The following is a 20,628-nucleotide window of genomic DNA, read 5'->3' as shown; positions in this document are numbered from 1 at the left end:
ATTTTTAACTTGATAATCTCGCAGGAGAACACGCACCACTGTTTGCGCGCTCTAGCGTTTAAACAGAACGAAGAAAAAATTTGGCGAAAAGTGAATTCTAAATTTTTTTAAGCACAAAGGTCACACTCCCCTTGGAAAATGAGATTTAAATCAAAATTAATGAAGTAAAAATTGTAAATAAAAGTATTGTAATAAAAGGTATGTGGTGGCGTAGAGATTCAAACCGGGCCTACCACTCACCGTGCTGACCCTTTTCCCCTGGAGTACGGATTTCTGCTTGGAAATAGCAATCTTTTGATTATATTTTAGGGGTGCAGCCTGTATACCACCACGCTTTATTCAGTATTTTTGGCATAATGAAACGTTGCGGGTCACATTTTTTATTCTGTTATCCAACAACTATTCACAAAAAGACAAAATCAAGTTATCACCTCTAGCAGTAAGCCAGAGCCCGTAATCTAAAAGTTATCCAAACTAACCTAACCTAAACTTAGGGAATTAATGCTGTATCGCAGGACCAATTTGAAAATCGAAAAAAAAAAAGCGTACCAAAAAGTACTCCAATCGGTTATATTTGATTGGATTAGATTATGTTACATTAGGTTAGCGGCATAAAGACTCCAGTGCAAAAACACAAACCAACCTGTGCTGTTTGGCCACTACAAAGCACGAATGCTATAAACCTGAGTCAGAGCAGGGCGACGCTGGTGGGTCCACGCTTGCGCGGGGGTGTGTCCAAAGGGGGCAGGGACATCAGCGACGGTGGGTATAAGCTTAAGATAGGGTAGTGAAAACATGTGGGCTTTAGTGTCACTTGTTATGGTTTCATACTGGTAACGCTTCAGTTGTACACATAAAATACAGCTTTCGTACACTATGCAGAAATACATTGACATTGAGTTAGAAGCCACTTACCTTCAAAACTAAGGCTTGTAAACTTTTGCAATTTCAAGAAGAAAATCGTGTACTACAGTTTAACTATCGCTCGTTATTTTTAAACGCAAGTTAAGCCATAAACAAATAGCAAGTTAAGACAAAAAATCTTATAAACTACTTTTTGGAGGGAATTTCCCACAAAATCCCTCTAGAAATTCCCTCATACAAAAAAATGTTATACGGTGTATACATAATTGAAAATATGTTTCATTTCAAATCCAGTGAGGTATAAACCGTGTTTATATTGTAATTTTCGTGGAAGTTATATGTGATTTTATCTGCACTAATGAATATGGTAAAATGAACAGTACACATAGCATATTTTTATATAAATATGTTTATTTCTCTAGAAAGAATATTGCGATTCTTATGAAACGTAGAGGGTTTACTAAGTATATATCAAGCTAACATACAATATAATTTGTGAGTTGAATACAATATAATTGAAACGTTGCGTTGAAGTAACAATGGAAAGATTGTTATGTTTATTTCTTAATGTTGTCCATGTATATTACAGTCTGTAGTAACATTTATAAATCAAGTGAAGATTTGATAACATTGATCTAAACAAAATAAATTAATAGTACATTTGTGAGTTTATATACGTAAGGGTACCCGAGCTACAGGTATGAAAATGGTAAAAAAAAAAAAAAAAAAAGGAAATTTGAAGGGAAATTTCCAGAAAATCCGTCTGTCATGGGAAAACTGAAGGTGATGGAGAAAAACTGATTGCAGATTCGAATTTTACGTGAAAAGTTCTATTAGAATCAGGTATTTTCTTCCGTGTACCAGAGAAAAGGTATTTTTTTTTGTCGACTAGTATTATTATTACAAACCGATGTCTGTAACGTGATATGCGTTCGAAGAAAAAAAGAGGGAGATATTTCGAGGAATGATATTGTAAAGACATTGTAAGTAAGTGGTTACGTAATTACACTTCTACTCGGTAGAGGTCACCTCTTACTGGAGGAGAATAATGCGATGAGAAGTTCTCTCACCGGTCAAGAGATGGCACGACTAGTACGGTCAGCTGATTGCAGGCTTGCTGCGGGGTGAACCTTTTTAGCCACGTCATTCTAGGTTTGGTACGAGAGTAGGAACCGTGAATAGGAAAAAGGAGGAAAATTTGTTAAAATGGTTTCCATATAATGCAACCTGGGAATTCTAGTTTGGAAATGTGTTTGGATTATTACTAACGCTGATGAAGACATGTGAAAGACCTTTGAATGGAGGAAGAATTAATAGTGTTGCTTTAAATTAATTAAATTTAATTGTGATTTTTATGTGTAAATTCTGGTAAGTAAAGCTAAAATTACAAAAACGAAATTGGGCTGTGCTCTAGTGCTGGATGGGGAATGACGGTAGGTCGAAATATATAACCTCTTTTTGGTGAGTGGAAGGAGATTTTAAATTAATTTCGCCCTCTCTCTTTATTTCCTGTGTAGTGCTAGGTTACCCCCTTTTTCTGGTTTCGGATCCCATTGAGGTTCGGATCCCAAAGAATAGATTTGGTATAGGTAAGTAATAGTAGCAACTGTTAGTCATATAGAGCGCAATAACTATTTGACCAAAACTGTACGAAGGGAATATTTCGTAGAGAGCGTAAATTTTGGCAAGAATTAATTGAACTATTTGAAAGCTCTGTTAAAAGCAATTACAATTGGATTTGAATTAAATATTAACGAAGAAATGAAAATTTTTTAATATTAATTCTAAATTTGTTAACAATGGTTACATTCTTTGTTTCTCGTGTGTTGAAGGAAATTAGGTTACTTCGGTGTCAGCAAAAAAATATAATAATTTTGAGAAGTGATGTTTGAGATTTTCGGAAGTTGGAAATTATTAGATGTACATTCGTTAGGGAAATCACTTCTTTGAAATTTAGTATCCACAATTCTCGTTATTTGTTGGATTTTTTCATTTTGTTTTTAATTCTATTTTGGGGTTGTAATAAATTTGTTACAGTTGGAAAAGTGTGTTTACATATATTTCCTGAAATTTCAGATAAGGTTAGTAGCTACAAGAAAAAAATAATATTAAGTTTGGGCTTCTCTGCTACCAAAGCAAGAAACGTGGGTGCGTTTCCTGTACATGTGCTTGGGATTTTTTTGGAAGCTGGTAGGAGTAATTGAGCTGGGTCTGGTTTATGGTTGTTATAGATTAGACAGGGACTGCTTGTTTGTTACTAGTTGCCAAACGAATCATTTCGATATATTGTATGTGCAACATACAAAATAATACCAAATCTAGAATCCAATTATGTTTCGGTCTATGTATTTCAATGTATTTAGAAATAACGAAAATATTAAAACTGCAGAGAAATTTTAAAAGAAATATATGTTTATGTAATTTGTATCAGAGTAAAAGTTTTTGAGGGTGGAGTTAGCACAGATTGTTGTGAAGTTCGTTTCAATTGTAGAAGGGAAAAAACTGTTTAGATTTCTGGAATCGTTTGGCCTTTGTACAGATGAATAATGGTCTGAACGTTAATTTTGATAATATACAGATGAGTAGCTGTAGTAGCGAAGAGGGGTTCATTGGATGTGTTGCATTTCAAAATCCCTGTTATGAAAATTTTAAACATAGTGTCAAGATTAATAATGTTGGAGCTAATCGGAGTAGGCAACGTATTCGTTCTTCTTCAGTGTCTGGCACTGATAGACGTATTGTCGGCATAGATAGATGTATTGTAGTCAACCGTAATCCTCAGAATGAACTCTTGCATTTTGACTTTAAGAGACTTGCTACGGAAGGGGTCTATAAAGCTTTATTAACTAAACTAATCAGTTACCTATCCTAGACGGGACTAACACGATAATGTCATTTCAATTCTTGCTAAATTAAATAAAATAATAAGAAATAAGGAATTACCGGTATATGTTATTTTGGTTGCTAGTCTTTCGAGAACAAAAGGTGAATTTAATTATATGTTGCAATCCATGATTTGTACTGTATCCGTTTGGGAAGACATTTGACGTTAATTAGTAATCAAGTTTATCTCACCTCTATCCAGAACTCAATTTATGCGCCTTGAATTCTACAGCGTCATGCGAGAAAATCAGACACTGTACGATTTCGTTGAAGAAAATCTTTCTATTATACATGTTTTAGATATGAACTTTGAAGAACGGGTAATTTGTAATCTTTAATTGCAACATGGTAAGCCATAAGGTTCATAATTTTTTTAATTGTAGAGGTATTCCTATAACATTTGAACAACTTGAAGACGCAGCTATTCATTTTGATAGTACGTATCGGTATAATTACGATTATTACAAAATACGTAATGCAGTAGGACCGGTTTGCGATAACGTATCAAAAACCCCCCTTAAGGGAAAGGGTAACAAATCTGCTGTTTGTAATATTGTTAGTCAATCTAATAGAGAAGGTGAAATAAATTCCGTTGATACGGGTAATATGAAGGTAAATATACGTCAAAATGAAAACGTAATAGTTGCGAGTGGAAATTCTGCATCTTCTTCCGTAAATGAAGGACTGGTTCATAAAACATCAGGTGCCATTAGGAAGAATGCCGTAGCTAGTTCTTCTAGTTCACGACTAAATTTTCAAAAGAAACAGTGTTGCAATTAAACAGATTAAATCTATGTCAGTGGTGGAAAATTTAAAAAATCAACCTGAAAATATTTCACAAGGGAACAGTATTGGTAGGATTCTTTTGTCAGTGCCTACATACATTAAAGGGAAAGTAGTTAATACGATAATAAATACTGGAAGCGAATCAGTTTTCGTCAGTGAGTTTCTTTCGGAATCTGCAAAAACAATGGAATATTAAGGAGGTAGACGTTAGTTTTCAAGTGATTGGTCTCGATGGAAAACAAGTGACTGTGACATCACGCGAGCGCTTGTATTTTCGTATGGGATATCAGCATTTCTCAGAGAACTTTTATATAGTACCGTCTTCGGAATTTAAACTTTTGCTAGGGAATAGTTTCAATCGGAAGTATCAAGCTGTGATTGATTTGTCTAATGGTCAGCACAAGATCCAGGCTAGGAAGCTAGTTATATCTATAAATAAGCCAGGTATTTCACAACAGTCTACTCCTCGCCCATTGCTTTTGTCTTCTAGGGATAGCGTAGGTGGTCCCACTCCAGTATACTCAGGTGAGGATGAGGGAGCTGGTCGATTCCGTAGAAACTCTCAACAACTTGTACCCGGAACCTCACAACAGGCAGTTGGTAGTGGTCAGGTGGCGGCTGAGTTGGAAATTTATGTCGACATGAGGTGTTACAGATCACTGATACCGAAAATGATGCAGCACTATATCAAGGTAATTATAAGGTTTGTGAAGAATTCTTAGATAAAAATCCTGGTTTACAAGAATATGTTAATGAATTGTTAACCTCTTTTTCATATGTAATCACAATTAATTTAGGTTGTGTAAAGGATTTTTATTACAATATAGAGTTGATAGATAACACCCCGCTTAAACTCCAGCCTTATAGTATACCGAATCATAAACAGAAGGAATTCGATATTTTTTCAGGAATTAATTAAAGACGGTGTAGTGGAGGAGACTAGTTACTCTCCCTTTTCTAGTCTGTGTTTCCTCGTCGAAAATAGAGATCATAGTAAAAGGCCCGTAGTGGCTTACGGTGAAGTGAATAAAAATTTTAAGTCAATTTTCCGTCTCCCAACCTAGAAAATGTTATTTCTAGCATTGCTAACAACCATATCTTTTTGACCAAAATTGATTTCAAGAAAAGTTTCTTCCCGTGTAAGCTTACGTAGGAGAGTAAAAATAATACAGCATTTGTTACTAAAAATAAAATGTATAAGTTCATGTGCCTGCCAATGGGACTATTTCTTTCACCATATATTTTGAGTCATTTGATGTCTAAAATTCTCGATGGATTCATCATCTTAGGTATTCTGCCTTTATTGGCAGGTCACTTGCTGCAGCTGAGAAGCTTCCATGAATCACGGTCCTCCGCTAACTTCTTTGTCTTCGCGTATGATCTTTCTGTTTTTATATAATCCATTAATTGTAGTCTCCTTCGCCCCCTCCCTCTCCTTCCCGACACCATACCCTCTAGGACGTCCCTCATGATACAATCTCTTTTTAGGCAATGTCCCAACCAGTTTCTCTTCCTCTTCCTAATAATATCTAAAAGTGTTCTTTACTCACCCATCATTTCTAACACTCTCATTCGTTTTCCGCTCGACCCAACTAATTCTTCCCATTTTTCTCCACACCCACATTTCGAAGGCTTCCAGTCGATTTTCATCACCTTTACGTAATGTCCACGTTTGCGCCCCATACAGTACAACACTCCACACGAATCATTTTTTGAGTTTTTTTCTCAACTCTTTCTTCAACGTCCCACAAAACAGACTTTTCTTCCTCCTAAAGGCTTCTTTCGCCATTCCTATCCTTGCTTTTATTTCACGTTCACACTTCATGTTATTACTAAGAATACTACCCAGATATCGAAAACTATTCACTTGTTCTATTTTCTCCCCTCCTATTTTTATATCTGACACAGACCCCTTCGTTCCAATCACCATGGCTTTTGTCTTTCTAACATTTATTTTCATCCCATATTCTTCAAAGCCCTTTCTCATTTTTCTAACATTTTATTGATTTTCTTTTCAGATTCTGCAAGAAGCACCATATCGTCTGCAAATCTTACGCCTCTAATCATTCTACCTCCTACCAAAATACCATCATCATCATGTAAACTCTTTTTCACTATCTCTTCTAGATAGATATTAAATAGTGTTGGCGAGAGGCAGCATCCTTGTCGAACTCCCCTTCCAATTGTACTCTCTTCCGTCAGTTCTTCCCCTATCCTAACACTTACTTGTTGGTTCATGTATAAGTTTCTTATAAGTCTTCTATCTTTCCATTCCAACCCTATCTTCGTTAGAACTACCAAAAACAATTCCCAATTCACACGGTCAAAAGCCTTTTCTAGGTCAATAAATATAACATACACCTCTTTCCCTTTTTCTATAAATCTTTCACCGATCGCCCTTAATAATCCAATTGCATCTCTTGTGCCCTTGCCTCTTCTGAACCCGAACTGCTCCTCCTCAACTTCTTTATTTGTTCTTTCATATAACCTTTTGTTCAGTATTCGGAGCAGAATTTTAGCTGCATGAGATATGAAACTAATAGTTCTATAATCCTCACATCTCTTTGAATTCGATTTCTTAGCCATCGGTATCATGATCGTTTTCAGAAAGTATTTTGGCCATTCTCCTGTTTCATATATTTCATTGCATAGTCGGAACAATTCTTTCTTTCCCTTGTCTCCTATATTTTTAATGAATTCGATTGGTATGTTATCTATTCCGGTTGACCTTCCATTGCTAATCTCGATGGATTAATAGGAGATAATTTAGAAATATTTTATGACGATGTTTTGATATTTACTCCCAATGTAGAGTCTCGTGAAAGGATAGTTGAAGAAGTACTTAATTGATTAAGGAAGTTTGGTTTAACAGTTTCACCTTTAAGGACTTTACTTTTCCAGACAAAAATTAGATATTGAAAATTTTAATTTGAACGGGGAACCATACGTATAGATGAGGACCGTTTGGAAACAATCAAAAATTACCAAAGCGAAAAAACAGGAAGGGATTGAATAGAGTTTGTGCATTTTTTCAATTTTTGTCTAAATTTATATTTAATTTTGCTGAACTTATCGCTCCTTTGCAAGAGACACGTTCTGCAAAAGTTCCTTTTTGGTGGACCTCTGAACATGATAATGCTTTACAGAAATTGAAAGAAGCCTCATGTGAAAATGTAATTCTCAAGGTTCCAGATATGAATTCTAGTATTATAGTGCATTGCGATTCATCTTAAATGAATTACAGCGCGATTCTATCACAGTATAAAAAAGATGGTGATTTTATGCCAGTACATATATTTTCTAGACCAATACTTTCATCAGATTGTTGTAAAAATGTGTATGAGTTGGAGGCGAATGCTTTATCTCTAGCTTTAGAACGTTTAGAGTATCCTCATCTCACCGGTCAAGAGATGGCATGACTATTACGGTCAGCTGGTTGCAGGCTTGCTGCGGGGTGATCCTTTATAGCCTCGTCATTCTAGATTTGGTACGAGAGTAGGAACCGTGAATAGGAGAATGAGGAAAATTTGTTAAAATGGTTTCGATATAATGTAACCTGGGAATTATAGTTTGGAGATGTGTTTGGATTATTACTAACGCTGATGAAGACATGTGAAAGACCTTTGAATGGTGGAAGAATTAATAGTGTTGCTTTAAATTAATTAAATGTAACTGTGATTTTTATGTGTAAATTCTGGTATGTAAATTGAAAATTATAAAAACGAAATTGGGCTGTGCTATAGTGCTGGATGGGGAATGGCGGTAGGTCGAAATATATAACCTCTTTTTTGTGAGTGGAAGGAGATTTTAAATTAATTTCGCCCTCTCTTTATTTCCTGTGTAGTGCTAGGTTACCCCCTTTCTCTGGTTTCGGATCCCATTGAGGTTCGAAACCCAAAGAATAGTTTGGTATAGGTAAGTAATTGTAGCAACTGTTAGTCATATAGAGCGCAATAACTATTTGACCAAAACCGTTAAGATTGAATTGGTACGAAGGGAATATTTCGTAGAGGATTTCATAAATTTTGGCAAGAATTAATTGAACTATTTGAAAGCTCCGTTAAAAGCAATTGCAATTGGACTTATATTAAACGTTATCGAAAAGTAAATTTTTATATAGATTCTAAATTTGTTAACAATGGTTACATTCTTTGTTTTCGTGTGTTGAAGGAAATTAGGTTACTTCGGTGTCAGCAAAATAAATAATAATTTTAAGAATTGATGTTTGAGATTTTCGGAAGTTGCAAATTATTAGGTGTACATTTGTTTGGGAAATCTCTTCTTTGAAATTTAGTATCCACAATTCTTGTTATTTGTTGGTTCATTTTTCCATATTGTTGTTAATTCTTTTTTTCGGGATTGTAATAAATTTGTTACAGTTGGAAATGTGAGTTTATATATATTTGCTGAAATTACAGATAAGCTTAGTTGCTACAAGAGAAAAAGAATATTAAGTTTGGGCTTCTCTGCTATCGAAACAAGAAACGTGGGTCCTTTTCCTGCATATGTGCTTGGGATTGGTTTGGTAGTTGGTAAGAGTAATTGAGCTGGGTCTGGTTTATGTTTCTTATAGATTAGGCAGGGACTGCTTGACTGTTACCAGTTGCCAAACTAATCACTTGGACATAATGCATGTCCAACGTGTAATTGTAGCAGACTTTGAAAGTTTACTCTAACCTTTAAATAAACAAATTGGATTCATCACGACAAAAATTGAAGAACACATGCTGTATAGCTTTGGTTTTATTGTATGTTGGAGTAATCAATATATTAAATCATAAATAATTATATATCGTGGTGAAAATGTGGCACTCAATTTCCTATTTGCCACGGAGAAGGAATTAAATAATAATAGATGTACTAGATAAACAAAAACCAATATTACGAGCAACAAATACTCAGCTGCAGGATTATAATCAATCTACTCAATGTTCTGTTTGCAATAGTAAGTATATGTGTGAAAATAGACAAGTGAAACATCGTAATTTTAATTCTAATCTTAATTTTAATGGTAGAACCATTGAGTTACGTTTTGATGACTTGTACAGATTTGTCCCTTACAGTCTCGAAAATTTGATGTCAAAATTAAAACCTGAACAGTTCGTATATACAGGACTCAATTTTTCAGAAGATAGGTTTCTTTTAATTCTTCGTAATTGAGTTTATCCATATGAATACGTAACAGATTTGGATAAATGTAACGAAAGTGAATTACCCGCGTAAGAGTCGTTCGATAGCAAATTGAACGGAACACATATTTCCGAGAACGAATACCAATATGCACAAGATATTTGGGATACGTTTAATTGTCAAACTTTAGGGGACTACCATGATCTCTACTTAAAATCCGATGTACTTCTCACGGCAGATGTATTGAAAAATTTTCGGAAAACTCGTTTAAATGCTTATGGTATTGACCCAATTAATTCCTTTATTGCACCAGGTTTGTCATGGCACGCCATGTTATATAACACGGAAATTGAGCTCACTCCCTTATCTGATGTTAATATGTATATGTTCACCAGAAAATCAATTCGTTGAGGCATTACATAATCTGTTTTAAGGTATGCGGAAGCTAACAATCCTTATTTACATGATTTTGATCCTCAAAAAGAAAGATCTATATACTATATATTAACATGAGCAATTTATACGGTTTGGCGATGGTCGATTATTTACCATACAGTGTATTTCAGTGAGAAGGAAACATTGAGCATTGCCAAGACAAGAACAAAATTATAAATTAGACAGTTTATAGTGATCGGGGTTTCTTTCTGGAAGTGTACTAAGATTATTCGAGCAGTTTACACGAAGACCACAGTGATTTTCCGTCTGCTCCCCCAAACGAAATTCCACCAAACGGTAAATACTCAAAATTACTTTTAACACTTGAGTCTAAAACGAATTATGTTGTACACTATAGATTACGGCAATTTTATCTAGCGCAAGGTTTAGTAGTACAAAAGGTACATAAATATTATGGTTTCGACAAGCAAAGTGGTTATCTTCGTACATCAAGGATAGCACTGTAGGTAGGAGTAATGTTACTACCGACTTTGAAAAAGATTTATAAATTACTAAATAATTCTGTATACGGAGAGACAATAGAGAACGTGCGTAAACGTATAGACATAAAACTAACTAATTACGAAAAAGTGTAAAACGTTAGTTGCGCAAGACCAATTTCAAAATTGGGTAAAGTTAGAGCACAATCTTGCATTATTTCATATGTTAAAAAATCTGTCACTTGAAATAAACCTATTTATGTAGATGCCATTGTTCTAGAATTATCAAAATTAGCAATGTATGAATTCCATTATAATATTATGAAAAAGATACAATGATAATATAACAATAGCTTACATGGATACTGATTCCTTTCTTTATTTTATTAAAACTAACGATATTTATGACGATGTAAATAATGTGATTAAACATTTTGACACATCAAATTTTCCCCAACCAAATGTGTATAATATACCCTCTAAAAACAAAAAATATTAGGTAAGATGAAAGACGAACTTGGAGGTACACCTATAAGTGAAACGATATGTTTAAGAGCAAAGAAATTATGTTATAAAAACGGGTAAACGTGAAGAAATTAAAAAATGTAAAGGAATTAAAGGAAATATTGTTAAAAATGCTCTTACACTTGATGACTATAAAAGTACTCTTTGATGTTGAAGTTATTGAAAAAGCTCAACTTGAATTTCATTCAAAATATTATACTATTAGAAAGAATCAGGCAAAGGACATGAGATCGTCAAGATGATAAAAGAATTATTTTAGAATGTAAAATATATACACTTCCTTGGTGGATATAATAATAATAGAAATGTAAAACTTGTCTCCCCCAACCTTAACTCGTAAAAGTTATTAATGAACTATATAGTGAATATGTTCTATATGTTAAATAAAGTAGTAATAAGGAAAAAAAGTCTATCAATTCGAGAACAAATAGTATCTGCATTACGTAAACCTGCAAGACGGCATTATCCTTGGATCCCCGTTATTACTAAAGGAATTCATGATCTATGGCAGGCTGATCTGACTGAAATGAAAGTGGAAAATTGAAAGGTCTAGCAAAAATTAATGGAAATTCAAATATTTATTAACTGTGATAGATACATTCTGTAAATATGCGTGGGCTATTCCTGTGAAAAATAAAACTGTGAAAGAAATTACACAAGCATTTAAACAGTTCTAAAAAAAAGTAAACGCAAAAAATTTTACAAACTGACAGGTCGAGAATTTATAATTCGGATTTTCAGAAGATAATGAAACAAAATAACATTACACATTATTCCACGTACAGTTAAGTTAAAGCAAGTATTGTTGAAAGATTTAATAGAACATTACGTTATTTAATGTAACGAAAATATTCACTACAATGAAATTATAAATGGGTTGGTATTCTACGGAACTACTAAATAAATATAATAATAATATTCATTCCATTATTAAAATGAAAATCATTGACGCTATTGAAAAGAAAATGAAAAACATGTATTGACAAACATATATGGCAAAATGTTTGCTTTGTGAAAAAGAGCTACTAATTTATTTAAAAATATTGTATGGTGTTATGGTCAATGGCAGCCACTGCATTATACTCTTTCATGCTGCAAGTTTAGAGAAGGATTACATGAATTTCAAGCACACGACAGTCCACATCTTGTAATTATTGATGATCTAATGCGTGATTGTGGCTATCGGATAGTAGATATTTTCACTAAGGACAGCCATCATAAAAAATTAAGTGTAATATTTAAACACAAAATATTTTTATTCAGCAAAAGGCAATGCGGAATATTTCGTTAAATTGTCATTATAAAGTATGTTTTAAAAATCCCAGAGACCAGGCTCAAATTAATTACCTGGCACGACAATTGTATGCAGATAACACAAGATTTATTGAGGAGGCTTATCAAAATGCAACTGAAAATCTTCATGATTATTTACTTTCTGATTTAAATAAAGTACTTATGATGAACAGCGAGTTCGAACAAATATCTTTTTATCAGATTCTTTTAATTGTTTATGTTCCTTTAAAAAATAATTGCAATAGGTTTTATATTTTAACACACTAGTTATGTTTTAATAGCCGTAAAATGATTAGCAAGGAAAATGCACATTTACTAAAACTTTTAGCAAAGTCTAAATCTAAGGTAGGTAAGGCAATTTTACAAAATGCAGATTCTGATTTAATTCGATCGATCTGCGAATGTTCATATAACATATTACAAGGAAATGTTCCATTAAATAAAAAAGAGAAAAATAGGTTAAACATATAAAAAGGAACTTAGATATTTGGAAAAGAAAGATCCGTCATTAAAATAAAAGAAAAAAACGAATAGTTGTACTAAAAGGTGGTTTTCTTACTGCATTGCTTGCACCTATTTTAGGATGTATACTATTAAGTTCTACTAAACAAAAAAGTATGCAAAACGCACAAAACCTTATTTTAATCTCAGCGGAAAAATTACATCGTTACCAAACGATATCTAATCTTGAGTATTAAATGATAGAAATTTTAAATAATAAAAGTTTAATGCAGCAGAAAAATGGGTACAATATACAGAGGTATTACAAAATATTTAAATATAATTCAAAAACCGGGAGCAGTTACAACGGCAACAACAACTAGTGTTGATAAAGAGGAGGAGGAGAAGGAGAGTGAGGAAGAGGATGATGAAATAATATCTACTCTCCACAAAATTAGTAAACGTAAACCAATACTTCTATTACGTAAATTCAAACAAAATCCTAATATTCAGTGGGATGATAATGGTAATGTAAATATTAATAATAAATTAATTCCAGTTGCCACTATATTAGATTTAGAATCCCATTTTTTAGATGTATTAAGAAAAATATTTCAGTTGCCGGTTGAAAACCCTTTAGCAACCGACCCTTAGTACGAGCCTTAGCAACCCTTATAGTACATCGGTAATCCTCAACAAATATAATATATTAGAAAACACACAAGTAGAAGGGGAAGAGGATGAGAAGGAGAAGGACGAAGAGGAGGGTACTCCACCCCATAAACGTAGTTATCAACAAATAGCGTACTTATAAGCAATAAAATAATTTTACATAGTACTAATATAGTATTATAAACTAATGATAAATTGTAATATATAGAAAAATGAATGATCCTTATTTGCAATATTATAGCCATCAAGCAGGTAATAGACAATATATATAAAGAGGTACGTCATACCAAGAAGGTTATGGCATTGCTAGTTTTCTAGCAGGTTTATTCCGTACTGTATTTCCATTATTAAAACAAGGTACCAAAACTGTTGGTAAAAAGTTGATAATACAGGAATTACTGTAGCAGGTGACGTACTAAATAATAATAGACGTATTAAAGAGGCTTTACAAAATCGGTGGCAAGAATCTATAAATTTAAAAAATAAAACTCAATATAAGATAAATGAAGTAGTGGTAGGATCGGAAAGAAAAATAAAAACAGGTTGTAGTGTGAAGCGAATAAAAATCCAGAGATATTTTCGATTAGATTAATTATGGTGCAAAGTGATAGTGTTTATCTCACACTTCCTAGCAACAGTTCTATGGAATATTTTCCTCATAATACTCTTGCTTGTTATACTACTAAATTATTCCATCCTATTGTACTGGAGAAGGGAGTTGGGAAACAGCTGTTGTTGAAGTGCATTATACAAGTTCATTTCAGAATGTTTCTAAATATACTAATAATATTTATTACCGTATCATGAATACAGATAGTTGGAACATAACTAAAAGCTTACAAGGACACTATTTTGATGTTGACAATATTCTATTTCAAATTAATGAAAAAAGTGATATATTAAAATTACAATTAAAAGTTAAAGCACCAGTAAAAGGAATTGAGGTTAGTAGAATATGAAAAATCAGAGAAAGCATATAGAAGTACGCCTATCTCTCGAATTAGGCAGAATACTAGGTTTTGATGGTATACAGCAAGAAGATATTGCATTGTGCATCATGCTCGTTATCCACCAAATTTACAGAAATCGCTACCCACACTCATGTACATTTATAGTGATATTGCAGAACCACAAGTGGTAAGTGATGCCATAGCTCCCTTGTTACGTATTATAAATACAAATATTACAGAGTATGGTATTAATAATGCACATATTTTTAAAAATCCTCATTGTGTTCCCGTGCAGTGTAAACAGTTTGATCAAATTGGTATTGATTTAAGAGATATTACAGGTAATCCAATTCCTTTAAAATATGGAAGTGCATGTGTAAAATTACATTTTCGCAGACGTAATATTGTATTGTGAATTTAACTTGTGTGAATATTAATAGTAAAAAATGCAGTGTGAGTGTATTATATCAGAATTAGATTTAATTGCTCGTTTGCCCACTCAAACAAGTATTGTAGTTAATAAAATAATTTCATATAAGCCTGTGGCTTCAATATCTGATAATGCACCAATGAGTTTGTAGTCCCCGGTCATGGGGACGACTAAGTTGATTTACCACATACAATGTTAGATATTAAAGGTAAAATTACTAAAACAGATGGTTCTAACTTAACTTCTGCCGATAAGAGAATTGGCCCTGGAAATGATTTTCTCAATGCAATGTTTAGCGAGGTGCAAATATATTTGACTAATCAACTTATTTCCTACTCCTCACATACATGTCTATATCGATGGTATATTGAAAAACTACTAAATTATAATGCTAGTGCTAAATCAACACATCTTCAAACATCTATGTGGTTTAAAGATACTGCAGGTCATATGGACAGTGTGGCCAATAGTACTTTAGGATTTAAGCAACGTTTTCTTCTCACTACTTTAAGTCAGTCATTTAAATTATTGGGTTATATTCATGCTGATATTTTCAATCAGGAGAAATTTCTACTGAATGGTGTGCAACTGCGTATTAAGCTAATTCCAGATAAACCTGCATTTTGTCTAATGGGTGATACTGATGGAAAAGTTGTAATTACAGATGCAACATTGCTTGCCAAAAAGTTGATGTATCAGCCGCGGTTAAAATAGCACAAAATAAAGTATTACAAAATCCTAAATTTAGAATAAATTATCCTATAACAAAAGTGCAGATGAGGACAGAAACTTTACCACAAAGAATTATGGATAGTGCATCCCGATTCTGTTTTCCGGCATAGTGCCTAAACGTATTATTATTGGGTTCGTTACTAATACTAATTTCATTGTTACTTATGAGACAAATCCCTTTAATTTTAAGCATTTTAGTATGTCATTCTTTACATTGTATGTTGATAGAACGCCTGTACCACCCAAACCACTACAACCAGATTTTGATAATAAGCTATATATACAAGTATATTCTACGTTATTTACAGGTTCTGGTATTTATTATTCTAATCAAGGTAATGATATTTCACGATTAGAGTTTCGTGTACGATTAGTTTCATTTTGAATAAGCACTGCCATCTCTTAACAGCAATTATTTACGGTGAATTCTCTTCAGAACAAGAAATTGATTTCCAGAGAAAAATATATATTAATGAATTAAAAATTTTAAATACTGTTGAACTATATGGTCCCCTGCAACAAAATTTGCCTATAATCATTTTATAGCTGTATATGCTGCAGATGAGCTACCTCTGTTTATTAACACTCTTCCGGCAGTCATAATATTAAATACTCGTTCTAGTGATAAGCCTGGTGAATATTGACTTGCAATTTATACATCAAATATGCGTGTGGGAGAGTATTTCGATATCTATGGTATACCCCCTACATACAATAGCATATAAGTTTTTTAAAACGAAACTATATTTCACATGGAATAATAGACGAATTCAAGGTGACTTATCATAATTTTGCGGACATTACTGTTTTCTATATCTAGCATGTCGTGCGTCTGGTTCTTTAGTACGTGATTTCTTAAACAAATTCTCACTCACCACTACTGATGCTAATGATATTATGCTTTATTCGATTATGAGAATGTGATGGTGATTGGCGGGAGATTAAGTTCTCCGTAAACCATATGTTTGTTGATCACTGGAGCGAGATTAACTTCTCCGTATACCATGTGGGATGGACACTGGCGCGAGATTAAGTTCTCATATATGTGTGTGAGTATGTGATTTGTTATTTTTTAATCTATGCGATAGTCTATGTTTTTAACCCCGCCATTACCGGTCTCAAGGCCTGGATGCGAAAGGATAAGGGTTGGGGTAGCTACCCTGTAAAAGAATAATCATCCCTGCTATGTTACATAAGGGTTGGAATATGTGTCATACTCTTTTCTCAGCTCTGCTGTGTTAAAATAGGGGTTGAAAAAAGGTACCATAAAAGAGAACGAATAAACCCCAAAAATGTAGTCATAAAAGGGAACGAGTACAACTCTATTATGTTAGTAGCCTTTCGGCTATGTTACATAAGGATTAAAAAGGTGCTATACTCTTTTATCAGCTCTGCTTTGTTACATAGTTGGGTTCGTAGTCTCTGTGTTCATAGCATTATGTAAAATCAAAATGAAATCTTTAAGTTTTACGTCCAACGGTTATGACGGTTAGACTAAAGGAGACGGTGATGATGAGAAATGAATGAAATGGTGGAATGAAGAAAGTGGAAGGAAACGGGAAAACCCACAAGCAGGGTGTTTGTCCACCACAAAGTACACACGGCGCGAGCTGGAATCGTACCAGGGACCCCAAGTATCAGAGGTGAACGCTCTACCACTGAGCCACCGCGTCCCCATATAGTCTTATTTAATTTTTGCTGTTATATAGGGGTTGGAAAAGAGAACGAGTATACCCTTATGTGCAAAATAGAGGTTTACTCTGTTTGTACTCTTCAATCTCTCCTAGGGTTGGGAAATGTGTCATACTCTTTTATCAGCTCTGCTATGTTACATAGGGTTTGCGAAAAGTAGTCATATGCTATTTTAAATACAATGCTTGTGTAATTTCTGCTATGTTATATACAGGGGTTGAAAATAGGGGTCATGAAAGGGAACGAGTACACCCCATATTCTTTTTTAGCATTGAAAAAGGGGTAATAAAATATTACGAAAAGTTACTAGATCTGGTTCAAAAAAAATCACTAAAAATTTGATAAAAAGTGGACCAGAACGTACATTTTCCTACAACTGACCTGTGTTTGCACATAGATAGTCTCGAGCATCGCTATATCTCTTGTGTTGACATTCAGCATATGTGGCAGAGGCTATGCGGTTTTTTCAGACTAATTTGCCGCTCTCCAGCATCCACTTTTACATCTACTATACTCTTCTTCCCTGACCTTCAGTGGTATCCTCCTACGAAACGGCAGGCAGTAGTTTGGTTAATTGGTACTACGATTCTTTTTATAGACCAATACAGACCTTATTGTGATCCTTGCCTATATGTATTTGGTCTAGGAATTAATTCGTGCGGGTGGACAAGAGATGGCGCAACGAACGGAGCGTCCCACAGTTCCGTGTATCCACACATGTGTTGCAAACCCCTGTCATCGCGTATCGTTCGTAGTATAGGGCAGTGGATGAAAGCGTCAACAACACCAGTTTGTAGTTAAGTGAACATGGCGCAATTTGTGCCTGATAAAGTGTTTTTGCGGGATGTCCTGCTGCATTACTTTAACATGCAGAAAAGTGCGACTGAAAGTCATCGTATTTTGGTGGAAGTGTATGGTGACCATGCTCTAGCTGAGCGAACGTGTCAGAAGTGGTTTGCACGGTTTAGAAGTGGTGATTTCGGCTTGGCAGACCAACAGCGAGCTGGACAGCCAAAAAAATTTCAAGACGAAGAATTGACAGCATTGCTCGAGCAGGATTCGTGTCAAACGCAGGAACAACTTGCAGCAGCATTAGGCGTTGATCAAACAACAGTTTCCAAACGCTTGAAAGCCATGGGAATGATTCAAAAGATATCACATTGGGTTCCACATGAATTGAAAGACAGAGACGTTGAAAGACGAAAAACCATTTGCGAATTGCTGCTTCAACGACAGAGCAGAAAGGGGTTTCTGCATCGAATTATTACGGGTGATGAGAAGTGGATCCATTACGAGAACCCTAAACGAAAAAAGGCCTGGGTGAAACCAGGTGAACCAGGTCCATCACAACCAAAACGAGATATTCACTGTGCAAAGGTTATGCTGTGCATATGGTGGGATATGAAAGGTGTGGTGTACTATGAGCTGCTGCAACCGGGTGAAACTATGAATGGAGAATGTTATCGACGACAATTAATGCGTTTGAAGCAAGCTCTGGCCAGAACACGACCAGAATGGGAGAACAGACATGATAAACTTATTGTTCAACATGATAACGCTCGCCCACATGTCGCAAAACCGGTCAAAACCTATTTAGAAAATGTCGAATGGTATGTTTTACCCCACCCGCCGTATTCACCAGACGTTGCTCCTTCGGACTACTACTTGTTCGATTGCATGAACAACGATTTGATTGGACAGCGGTTTACTTCTTCAGAAGATATCGAAACATGGGTCTCTGACTGGATCGCTTCCAAGGATGAGGACTTCTTTCGCCACGGAATCCGTACATTGCCTGACAGATGGGCGAAAGTGGTAGCTAGCGATGGACAATATTTTTCTTAAGGTATTTATGTATTTTGTGTTCGTACTACAGCTTCAATGTGTGCATACCAACCGCACGAATTAATTCCTAGACCAAATAGTATATCTCAACAGGGTAAAAAAAAAAGGCTTTCACTCAACTTCAAGAATAACAACTCTTCACTCGCTTTTTACAGGTAATATTAGACACTTGACAATTTTCTTTGTATTTGTATTGTACCATTCTGTTTCTTTGTTAATTGACATTGTTCAGTGACATCACGTATATCAAGCATCAGTACGCTGGGCTAAATAGCTTGGTCATGTTTTCAGGAAATACAAGTGGTAAAGTGTTCACATCTGGTGCATGGAATTCATGGTTCGATCCCAGCTCGCGCCAAATGAACTTTGTGGTGGACAAACACAATGTGCGTCGGTTTTCACAGGGTTTTCCCTTACCTCCCACTTTTTTATTCTACCATTTCATTCATTTCTCATCATCGCCGTCTCCTTTAGCCTAGCCGCCATAAACGTGGGACGTAAAACTCAAATATTTCATTTCTTCTGTAGTTAACAATTTTTAGATACTCATGAAATTAACAGGTAAGACGAAGTACTAAACTACCCCCCTTCGCTACAGAATATAAAGTTTTATGCTGTGCCAGATGGCATTCGTTGAACTAAGTGATCCGTAGTAAACGCATAATCTACTAAGCGCCATTATTTTTACTTTCTGAACCGGAGTTCGATGTCTCTTAATTCATGATGCAACCCAAGGACCGTGCTGCTGATGATCCTTAACACTTCCGACATCGCTCCAAAGGGTCCCGTGTTCACTGCTATCAAGAGTTCTCGTTTGCCTTTTTTGGAGCAATTATAAAGTCAAAGCATGTCTCAAAATTCGCTTGATGGCATGTCTGGGAATTTCACCCTATGGGAATACTCTGTACACGCACTGAACATTAATGACATATGCATTTTCGGATTGCGTATGCGTGACTTAATTTACGCTTACAAGGACCACCATCCATAGTCTCTCAAATTCGAAATAGGGCCTCTTAAAATTTGGCTTTCTCGCGATTTTGGTCAGCCCTAGCTCTGAAACTATGCACTTTACGCCATAGGTCCATATGAACTTTTTCTCTTATTTTGATGTGAGGAATCACCTCTTAAAGTTCGTCGATATAATTCATTAACACCCTGTATATATATATATATATATATATATATATATATATATATATATATATATATATATATATATATATCGGGTGTTGCAAAATAAGTGTTACAACTCTTGGAAGGTGACTCCTGCCACTGAGACAAGATAAAAGTTCTCTTGAACTTTCGGCTATCGGACATAGTTTCGGATCTGCAAGGTGCCGAAAGCGTGGGAAAATGACTTTCGGACGCCAATAGTTCGGAAACTATTCAACATAAAGAGGGCGGGTAAAAAATTCACAGAAGAAGTCATATCTGCTGTATTGATTTTTGCATGTTTCACAATCCTACCATGCACGCGCAAGGGATTTCCCAAAGGAACGTAGGGAGT

The 20,628-nt window shown here is 34.7% G+C and overlaps 2 protein-coding genes across 5 annotated transcripts in view; one reads left to right on the top strand and one right to left on the bottom strand.

The window, feature by feature from the left end:
* LOC145662734 (uncharacterized) overlaps positions 1–20,628 on the bottom strand; it is a gene marked incomplete in the record, with an annotated part of 1,843,005 nt that overhangs the window by 335,981 nt on the left and 1,486,396 nt on the right.
* The window catches only part of LOC145662735 (uncharacterized), a 206,600-nt gene that overhangs the window by 29,905 nt on the left and 156,067 nt on the right, over positions 1–20,628 (top strand). For 2 of the 4 annotated variants that reach the window (XM_081728600.1, XM_081728601.1), the window contains exon 1: positions 1,994–5,225. In XM_081728600.1, coding sequence (XP_081584726.1) covers positions 4,812–5,225 — 414 coding nt within the window. In that variant the 5' untranslated portion in view covers positions 1,994–4,811. Of the gene's footprint in view, positions 1–1,993; positions 5,226–20,628 lie in introns of those variants that run through there. The other 2 variants (XM_081728602.1, XR_014127088.1) reach the window with 2 other exon arrangements.

The sequence above is a fragment of the Thermobia domestica genome, chromosome 10 (assembly GCF_964235325.1).
Source record: "Thermobia domestica chromosome 10, izTheDome1.hap1.1, whole genome shotgun sequence".
Classification (NCBI taxonomy): Eukaryota; Metazoa; Arthropoda; class Insecta; order Zygentoma; family Lepismatidae; genus Thermobia; species Thermobia domestica.
The sequence above is the reverse complement of the archived record's forward strand: the minus strand, read 5'-3'. Positions and strand labels throughout refer to the sequence as shown.